Source organism: Aplidium turbinatum, chromosome 3 (genome assembly GCF_918807975.1).
Source record: "Aplidium turbinatum chromosome 3, kaAplTurb1.1, whole genome shotgun sequence".
In the NCBI taxonomy this organism is placed as follows: domain Eukaryota; kingdom Metazoa; phylum Chordata; class Ascidiacea; order Aplousobranchia; family Polyclinidae; genus Aplidium; species Aplidium turbinatum.
Window position 1 is genome coordinate 44502201 of NC_137474.1, and position 11262 is coordinate 44513462.

The window sequence follows — 11262 nt, forward strand, 5'->3', positions numbered from 1 at the left end:
TTCTGCCACACTTCTACTTCTGTCATCAGAAGCAATAACTTGTTGAAACACATCTTCAGAATGGTCGAATTTTTGTTTTGTGTAACGTCAGTAAAATTTTAAACCCACTTGCACGTGTAATGTGAATTTTGATTAAAAGAAAACGTTTTTCTACAAATTATAAATGTTTTCTTGGTGATCAGTTCTGACAGGTTTGCGTGCTTGTAGATAATTTTAAGTAATTGACACTTGATCTCTATCAGCATCGCTCGATGATTTAAATTTTAAAGGCACAAGTTCAGCAACTTTGCATTGTGCCTCGGAGTGTATTAATAATTGCTTATTTTTCCAAACAAAGAAAAAGATTTTTTTTAATGAAGTAAATTGAAAACAAAAGGGCTGAAACTTAATTTGTAATTGAATGAAAAATTTACTGTGTAGTGTCAAATACAAATGATAACAAGCCCATTCAATGCAATGGCCACCTTCTTTTATGACGCTATAATGTTAACATTACAGCAAGTGCGATAAGGTTCAGTTAAAATGTTTTGTGTGTTTACGTCTTGGTTTACACGCGTTGGACACAAAGGAGCTAGAATTTGTGATTAAATGTAAAATTTAATGTGCATTATTAAATGATGACAGGTAATGCAATGGAATGTTCATGTGTTTCAATTCCAATTGGCTTTTTTTGAAGCGCTATTTCACCAACATTATAACAAGTACTATATTCTTAAGTAAAATTGTTTTGTTTGCTCACACAGATTGGATACCATACGAAGGAAAAGAGTATTTTGCTTCCGTCAATCAAGGTGATTTTTCATTCGCACAGAAAGAGTGTAAGGCACGTGAGGGGCAGCTCGCTATATTGCATCACAACGACCGATACCTCTTTGTCAGAAACTGGCTGAACGATAATGCAGGTATTGTCGTCATTATACAGAGGTGAATTACGGTTTTGTGAAACCATAGAAAATAATAATAATGATGATGACAAATGTTTAAAGTAATTATAAAGAGTTTACGAAGAGCATAAAAACAAGAAGTGTTGCCAGCGCGGTCTTCTGGTTGGCATCAAACTTAATCTTTACTGCAACTTACTAGTCGACCTCCAAACAAAGTACTGTGTTGATAATAATTTGTGCTTGTCATTTAAAGTCATTAAGTTTTCTGGTATTTTCTATTCAATTATCAGTTTCGATGCCATCTTTGGTTTTTATTTCAGATCAAAACTCAACTTTTTTCATAAACGTTTTTCGCAACGTTACCCCGAGTGCTTTTGCTTGGGGGGATGGTACTTTGTTTCCTATTGGGGCAAAATGGGGGCCCGGCCAACCCACCCAGTCACGAACAGAGGATGGACCATTCAACTGCGTTGCATTGCGTCACAAAATTAACAAATTCTGGATGAATGACGTGATGTGTAATGACGTACGCTACCACTACATTTGTGAAAGAGATATCGGTATGATGTCATATAGCGTTCAATTTGTTCAACAATATGCTTCACAACAAATTTGTTTCCTATAGAAAATAGCTTTTCAAAATCAATTTTTCGACCACACAACTTTACTAATTACTATGTTCTGATTTTGTTGTTGCAATAGCTCGTACAAAAAATGTAAAGACCAAAAAAGCTGACTTGAATAGAATTCGGACATAAGGTCATTTATTCTGAACACACATGTCATTGTGGTGTTGTCTACGACGTTACGACTACGACGTCTACTACGTAATAGTTAGACGCAATCGTGTATATCATCATGCAACGAATTGTTTCGGAATGATATTTTAAGCTCAGTAAAAGTTCAAAAATCTTTGATATGCGATGCAATTTATCAAGTCAATCTTAAAAGTACAGTAGAGCTAAAAATCTTAAGTTCAACTGAAATATTTTATCAACTAAAGTTTATTTACATGAGAATTACTGTAATCATTGTTGATGACTTGATTAGTGATTGCATTGTAATCTGTTGTCACTTACTTTATGTGGTTTGTATCATCATAAAGCTTATAATTTCGTATTTCTAACATCATATTGCCTATTATTACTTGCAGTGGTAAAAAGCCACTCCTGGTCCGAGTGGGGCTCTTGGGCGCCATGTAGCAGTAGTTGCAGTCCTGGATTCAGGGTTAGAAACAGATCTTGTGTGAACAGGAACTCCACGGGAGAGAACTCATGTCTTCCAATTAGCTCGGGAACTCAGGTATAAGCCTATAAAAGTTGGTTTAAGTTTTTTTTTAGCACTCAATTCATTTTAAACAATTTTTTTGTTTTAGGGTAAGTTATTTTTAAAGTAAGCCGTATTAAAAGTAATTTGTATTTCAAAGTTACATTTTTTATGATGATTACTTAATCAAAAACTTCTATTCCTTCTTGTTTTTAAACAGCTTCATGAAGAAAATATTTCATTTACTTAGAACTAATAAAATATTAACTCCAGTGGCACCCAATAGTCTTTGAATAAAATTCGATTTTATATTCAATCCATTGCAAGTTTATGATATGAGTAAAAAATTTGTTAGCAACGAATTGTCTGCTTCTTCGCTTAAGTTCCTAGGACTGAGGATTCATTATTTCACCACCCTAGATTTACGATATTCCTGGACAACACTGGAAAGCTACTAGAGAACAGTTAGTCTTTCGTGCAACATCTAAGACACGCAGACCAACTCAGTTCCGTGGCTTTAAGATTGTACAACCGTTGATGATGTGGTTTACGATTTGTTCCTCAGCACCACATTCACAAGGTTTGGGAGGGACCATTCCCCAATCCCTATAGATGCATGGATGAGCAGAAAAGCCAGAGGTCCGCACGAAGACAGTTGAAGCGAACCCACGCCTGCCTCGGTACGGACAATGGACATGCCAATGTGACGGGTGTCTGCTTAAGCATCGTTAAATTGCTTCATTAAACTTTAACAAACAATTCATGTTTTGTTGTGCAGAGAAAGACTTGCAACATGCACCTTTGCAACGCGACGACTTTATCAACTTCTGCTTGCAACGGTTCGTGTGGAGAAGCCGGTTTTCGTTATTCATCATTAGTGTGCCAATTGAATCAAACATTGCCAGAAGAATGCAGAGATGCAATGATAATCCCTTGCACACCTTTATGTACAGAAACTGCTCAAGCGGTTTATAACACACCTGGAGGTAAGGGAGCAAGTCTAATGTTTTTTTATAAACTTAAATGTTGGACCTCAATTATTTAGAACTAGTTTACTAAAAATCTAGTAAGTTATTAATAAAACTTGAAATATCTAGTCTTGATAGGCTACTACGGAAGTCATATTTGAGGATACTTGTAATAAAAGAAGTTTTAGTCTTAAAGTGAAGTATTTTATTTATTGATTGATTGAACTTTAAAATACGGAAAGCTTGCTTTAAAATATGGAATTATGCAAAAATTATTTATTTCAAACTTACATTCTAACAATAAAACTATGTGAAGTATCAGAATTTCCGCTTTCTATAGGCTATACGGTTTTAAGCAAAAGGAGGGTGTGCAGTGTGCACTGTTTTATTTTAAATTATGTACGTAATCTGATTTGATAATTTTGCAAATGGCAAAAATACAGTACGTTTATCAACTTTTCAGTTGTTCACCAGACTGCAAAATCCATCAGTTTCATTGATTATTGTTTTATTAATTAAACGTCTGCAGAATATGAATCAGTGTAAAAATAACTTATTTTCCTGTCTGGGTTAATTCTCTCTGCCTCGTATGCTAAACCGTTTTTTAACTCAATTTAGGATATCCTTTGATTCTATCCTATTCTGCAATGTAAGTCATACAAAAGATCTTAAGAATGACGCAGATTGTGTACTTGGGTAAATCAGTCAGAAAATGTCGAAGTGATAGTCGGCACGATTGTGAGCTTTGTTTCAATACAAACAAAACGCAAAAGAAATTGATGTATTTACTCAATTTAAGTAAAAAGCCCAGAGCAAAAAATCAATGCAAAACATAAATTTGAAATCAACAAAGGTTTTGACAACCGTATTGCTTTATACAAATGAAATATTTTATCAAAACTGTACTATAGTAATGATAGTGAAATAATATAGGTTAGTAGTAATGATAATAATTTGAATACTTCATTCAAATTATCATATGCGACTGATACCATATAAAATCGTTTCTAGCAATAGTTGCAACGTTCATCAGATGAACGGATAGTAATAATTGTCTTGTTGAACACCCACATTTTTCAGTATTTACTATATAAAATGTCGTGTATGATAATTGGAATGATTTATTCGATTTGTCGAACTTAACATTAATTCAGTTTCTAAATTTTTAGTTCTGCAATTTTTACTGAAACAGAGAGAACTTTTCATCGAATACAATTTTTAGCACAGAGCACTTTCAAAATTCATTTCCGCGACGCGATTGACGTCACTACCATTCGTCACAATGACCGTAACTTAGTCATGTCATAATGGAATTTCCGGCTTTCTTGCTTTCATGCGTTGCTTCACAAATGTCAATGAGCAATTATTAAAATAACAACCTCTAAGAATTATGTATCCACGTTGCCCAACTCCAGCTTTCACTAGGGCCATGCCTGTTAAGAAATGAATTCACTTTAAAACATGGTCAGGCTGCTCAAAGAATAAACTTTCAAACATGGCACAAAGATTCAGCAAAACAAATAAATCAGTTATTTTACAAAAAAGTACAGAATGTAACCGAAATCTAGACTTAAATGGGAGTAGACTGATTGATGCTTCATGACGAAACAAGTGCTGTGCCTCATGACGAGTCAATTACCATTCTATGATGAAACAATGTAATACCTTTGTTAGTGATAGGCCTGCATAGCTATAAATGTCATAAGTTACTGTTCTGTCGCATTAGCAAATATTTTATACAGATGTGTTGAACACAAACAAACACAACTAAATATTTGTAATATGAATGTAAATATTTGTGAAGCGAACTAATAACAACAATTGTGATTTAAGTGTGCAGTGGGGATGTTTTCAATCAATCAACATCATCTTCTTTTTGAATCATGGTGATGTTGGTTGACAACATATAGCCTAGCCTACTCATTTAAATGTTTATGCATAATTCCTATGTAACATTCAAAGCAAGTTAACAGTTTTAATTTAGTGTCAAATTAACTGAGGTATTTTTTCTTCTAAAAATCACGATTTAGATATGCGGAAGTTCAAACTCCACAGTTGTGTCTCTATTATAAAAGTTCCTAGTTTCTACAACTCCTCTAGATAGAGAGAGAGCAAGGGATTGTTTATTCGCCTGTCAATATTGCAAGTCAGATACATGCCATGATACAAGGAGAAAAAACATGTAGGCAAGAAGCATCAACGGACCTTGCGGTTTTATTTGTCTAGGATTTCATTTTTTTACGCCTTAACACAATCAATTGAAACATGATCTAATGCAGACATGATTAAAATCAATAACATTGAAGGACATACAAACATGTAAGCTTAAAACCCTGGTAATTTTTTATAATTTTGTAGGATTGTCAAAACTAACAACATCAGAATCAATTACATCAGAATCATCCTCTGAAGCTCCATTCAAACTTCCCGTTGGTCCCATTGTGGGAGGAACAATAGCTGGGATCGTTCTTGTCTTCTTTTTGATTGTGTTTTGTTGCATCTTTGTGACCTCCAGGTAAATACATTAACAAGTTTGTGTGTATACGGAACTGGGTGAAAGAAAATTGACAAATTGTTAAATTGGGTTATGTATCAATTTAGGTGGGACAATATGAAATTGTTAAGTAATATGACAGCGCAAGTAAATAAATCAAATCTATGCTTAATCTATATCCATCTTCATCATCTATCTATCTCTCAATGGGTAGTGAAGCTATGACCTTTCACCTTTATGCAAAAGCTTTCAAAACTTTTGTGTTCATTTGTTCACATTCACATTTGTATCTTTGATGAATCGCACTTTAAATATTTCAGCTATCCTATATATTTCCATTTATTTTTTTAAGTGTGTGATGTACAGTAAGTGATTTTAGTATAAGTTTTATGTAGTTTTAAACATTTAAAGTTGTAATTTGCTGATAGTCTAATTTACAACTTCGACTGATCATTTTCAACCACAATTTTATTATTTTAGAAAAAAGATGAAAAGTTTACCTTCTGGCAAAGGTAAGAAACAGCCTTTCATTTGTTACTGTTCAAGTAATATAACAATAATGGATTGCGATAATAAACGTCCTAAAAAGCCCTATTTAGTGCATTTGCTTATTAGGCCTAAGCCGGTTAGCAGAAACATAATTTAAAACTGTAGAAGTATTCAAGCACTTTTGCTTACGAAAAATATTTTAACCGTTTTTTGCAAAATAATTCTTTATTGATCACAAAACTAACTTCGATTTTATCCCACACCTTGTATGCATTAGATTTAAGAAAAATAATTCTTTAACATTGCAGATAAAACCCCATATTCTCAACGTGAGTCGGTGAAGTCTTTGGACAACACTTATGAAGCTGTCAGGTTCATTAAGAAGTCAGTAACTTTGGATGAAAGACCAGAGTTGCCAGAACGCTCTCCCATGAAGAGGAATGGTTCGCTACCTGCGGTCAATGTGTCTTTTAAGCCTCACAAACACACCAGTAATGGTGATTGTAAGATTAATCAACCAAAGCCTATCAACAAACATTTAATCCTTGGAAGAAATTCTGCTTTAAAGCGTGACCCTGTATTGACGGACGACAGCAAGGTAGTCTTTGTGTCCATGAGCGAATTGCAACGCAGCCCCGTAAAAGCTGTCACTACTATTCCAAACAATGCAGATGATATAGGTTCTGAAAATGATTCTAAAAAGCTATTTACTAGCCATACATTTCCCAGGACAAAGTCACAATCAGAAAAGTCGAGTTCAAACATTCAGACAACTGAGCATATTCGTTCACAACAAACAGAAGCGAAAAATAAAGATGCTTCTGCCATAGCTGATTACATCACAGTTACCATTCCTGAGCCACAAGAACAATCTTCTGAATCAGAAATAAGAAGCGATTCCTTCATTGTTTCGTCGAATGATGCAACAGTCAGCATCAGTGAGTCACAAAGCGAACAAGTAGCAAGCTATAACAAAGCACCGAGTTTGGAGTTTGATTATATAACCGTGGAACGAGTTATAAAAGATCAAAACAAAGAATATGATAAAGTACAGAAACCTAAACCCACTAACGAGCAATCGTCATATTCTTACGATTCTTTACTCCCGAGATGATGAGTCTGCGCTTGAAATGGTGTTCAGAACGAGTGTTTGCAAGAGTTTATAACATGTCACTTTACATTCTCTAAGTAGTGACAGTTACCATATTAGCTGACTAGGTGCTCGAGATGACCTTAAACAATAGCTACCTTGTTTTGGCGTCGCCAATACAAACACTGAGTGACCCTCGTAGACGAAAAGAAATTAAACAAAACTGGTTTGAAACAAACAGAAATTGCAAAGTGATCATAAACTTTGTCACGTGGATCACCGGATGTGTGATGACGTAATAATGATGTCGACGCGACATATATATTCAAGCAGTCAGAAAAGAAAGTTTTGGATATTTACGATACCCTGTAAAATAACGTATGGTTGACGCACATTCACCATTGCATAGTCCATGCCACTTGTACGAAAAGGGAGTTAGATGAACGGTATAACAGAAATTGTAAAAACTCTTTTCATTGCGATATTTCTCGTAATAAAAATTTTAATCGTTTTCTATCATGTTTTTTTTTATTGATGATGTTGTAACTGTGTAAAATTTTATTATGTTCATTATCACCAGGTTCGCTGTTATGTAGCGTAGTGCTCCATCATTTACAGCTATAAGTTGTTTTCACGTTGTGCAATGTATACTGTTTCAATGTAAAATTGTTGGGTTTCATTGATAAACATCTCCGTTGTGGCCAGAGAAAATCTTTTCTTCAGTTTGAGTCTGGAAGTTCAGCATATTTGTAAAGGCTTCAAATCACTGACGCAAGTCCAATTGCAAAGATTGAAAGAAAAAGTTTCGTTTTTTCTTGAAATGCTGTACAGACGAACGATGGAGGCGCATCATCAACAAACCGAGGGTTATTAGTTCGACTCCGTTGTAAACATGAGGTTGTGATTTAGCAAAGCATTTTCTTTCCATTTATCATAATCCTTATTAATATTATTTTCTTTTCTGTTAGTTAATACAATTTTATTTTGAAAAGCTTTGGTTTAGATATCCAATACCAGTGACAGCATCTGGTATGTTATCACATAAATATCAGTCCGCCCCTATAGCTCAGTTGGTTGAGCTCTCGGTTCGATTCAAGCAGCGCTGGTTCGACTCTAGGGGTGTGTGCTTGAGTCCTGCATTTCAATGACAACTATTCATTCAGAGTCATCTAGTGCAGTGCTCTTCAACACGCGTCGCCCTGGGGTTTTGCAGAACATGTATAGTGGGGTTCCGTGAAGGTTCCTCGTTTGTTAAGGAAACTGATTTCTTACGTCAATATGAAGTTTTAGATCACAGTGCCGCATTCACACTCCAAGTACGCCAGTCATTTAAATAAGAGGTTAAAAGTTGAGAATGTAAGAACAACAGAGCAATTAAGTGTCTGACTTTGTAGCTTTTGTAATCACTGTACTACTTGTTAAAGTGTTTAATTACTTTTCGAAGTGTAATAAGAAAATACTTCATTTCTTATAAGCAAATTGAGATGTCATAAATTTCATTAGAAGATGTTTGGTGAAAACAAGTAACTCAGTGGTTCCGCAATGACAAAAGCAGGGCTTTGGAGCCGGAGTCCCGGAGCCGTGCATTTTCATCGGAGCTGGAGCCGGAGCTCTACGTGAAATTCAAATGGAGCAAGAGCTGGAGCCAGTTGTTTGAAAAATAGCTCCGGCTCCGATGTATTTCATAAGATGCTATGCTACTACTATTGGTTGAAATTTTTGTCACAAAAGGTCGCAGAGCGATGATCTAGTGCTGTAGCCTACTACTCAAAGCTTCAGCACAGCGTAGCGCAGATGCATTATGGTCATTCGGCGTACCGGTCACACAATTCCATCAAACACTAACTGAAATGACACCAACAAGACCAGCCTTGGTTATACAGTATAAGTCTGCAATCAGGGATTCATAGATTTACCGAATGACCAACTAGGTCATGTTATCTGACAAGAGGAGGGTTAAGAACTGCAAGATATTTTTTAAATGTTTAGAAAAAACGTGGTCACCAAAAGCTTGCTGTTTACAACAAACACAAAGATTAAAGTTACACAAAACTGAGATACTTTAAAGCAATTTTTAGTCGTGTTACCTTGCAGTAAGAAATAGAATTCAACTACTATGCACAATTTAAATTGAATACAACTTATAGATTTAAAAAATATATTGGCCTACTAAGCATATACAGAAAATTTATTGAACACCTTTTACTACACTTCAACAAGCGGAAGCTTCTTTTCATTGTGCTCTGCAACTATTAGTATTAAGGTCTCTTAGAGAAAGGGCTTGTGCTTATTTTATGTCAAGGCTAGGATGTTATCACATTATTACCCGACTTCTTCTCACTGCATTATGCAAAAAAGAGTACAATCAGTACCTTTTTTAAAGTCTCCGCCATCACCTGACTTGGAATCGATTTCAGACCTACAGGCACCAAAGCCAAAAGCGAAACCACACGGCCACTGATCTAGGGGACAGACATGCTAATGATTACGTTAAAACTAAGTTGAAGCGTCTTTAAATGAAACTACTTTTTATGAGCGGTTGAGTGTGGCCACCACGAGCGTCACCGCTTTATGCAAGAAAACAAACCAAACACCTTTCGCTGAGCAGCTACAAAAACTTAAGGTGGAAAATTTTGTGTGACATGAAAGTTTCATAACGCCAGTTGAAAATATATCAATTCAACCATTAAGTAAAATAGACATTTTCCTTTGACAGCAGGTAACAGCTAAGGCTTTATAGTTCGACTCGGTCGACTTTGGTCACAAACATCAGATTCAAACCAATTTTTTAAACAAACTCATTCTATTTGAACAAGTATGGGATTTGTCAAAAACCTTAGTTAGGACCCAACTTTTTTCTATCACTTTTTTCATTATTTCTTTACTGCTTTGCTGAAATGCATTGAGCAATTATTTAATATGAAAACAATATTCCATCTAATGTTAAAATAACGTACCATCAACAATCAGCCTTAAGTTACTATTGATGATTCATAACGTCATAATGTGTTTCGAATTCTAAACGTACTAACGCTTTCATTTGTCATTTCCTCGTTTGAAACAATGGACGATCACTTGAGTGTGACGTCATAAAAGAACATATCTCCCTTTATAGATCAAAGCAGCCTAACTTGCATTCAGAGCAAACTTTTACTGCGTGAAAAAAAGATGAAAGCATGTATTGTATGTGCAAGACGACAGTGAAAAGGTGTGAATTAAAAATCGGTTACTACAAGAAACTCATCACATCAAAACGTATACTAATTGGTGACATGCATTTCCAGCGCAACAACTTTGCAGTAACATTGAATCAAATGTTTGAATTTACAATACGCAAACATTCTAGATTTTCAGAATTATTACTACCCATACACTTCTTGTGCTGTTGTTTGTTTAAAATTTCCTTTTATGTTGGTCATTGCAGCTTTTACAATGATTATCCATTTAAACACTCAATGGCGCTACATTGCATAAACAACGAAATTATTCAATTCCAAGATATTTACTAACATGTAGGGATACGATATTGGTTCATAATAACCTAACAGTTTATTTCACAAGGTTGCTATTGAATTTGATTGCGAGGTTTTCAAGTGGCAATAATGCATAAGTTAATTATTCTTGGAATCCTGCTGGAATGTTCTGTGGAGATTAATGCCGGTGAGTAGATAATCTACAAATGTTACTTTTATTTTAACAGCTTGTCTTTTACATTTTTAATTAGTTGACCAAACGCGACTCAGTCCACCCTAAGATTGATTGTGAGAATCTTATTCTGGGACTAAAAGGTATATTTGAAAAACTTATTCTGGTCAAGAAAAACAAATAAGAAAAAACAAATACAAATGGTGCAAGAAAAATAGGCTTGCCATACGTCTCGGTTTAGCCGGGACAGTCCCGATTTTAAGGCCTTGTCCAGTTGTCCCGTTCGGTTAACCAATTTGTCTCGGAATTTGAGATTTGCAAAAAAAATTTATTGATCTAGTCATAATTAGCAATTCTTTCTCAAAACTGAATAAATGCAACTGCTTGAAATAAGTTTTGGATGCCCTGTAATGAAAAACAACAAAA

The 11262-nt window shown here is 34.9% G+C and overlaps 1 protein-coding gene across 1 annotated transcript; it reads left to right on the top strand.

Moving 5' to 3' along the window:
• The first annotated feature begins 617 nt into the window (after positions 1 to 617).
• Positions 618 to 7702, top strand: LOC145766854 (uncharacterized). The gene is made up of 8 exons (XM_082578556.1): positions 618 to 624; positions 744 to 902; positions 1205 to 1444; positions 2038 to 2186; positions 2929 to 3136; positions 5477 to 5633; positions 6093 to 6124; positions 6410 to 7702. Exons 1-8 carry the CDS (start codon positions 618 to 620, stop codon positions 7213 to 7215), a joined length of 1758 nt encoding a protein of 585 aa, XP_082434682.1. The 3' UTR covers positions 7216 to 7702.
• Positions 7703 to 11262: the final 3560 nt, after the last annotated feature.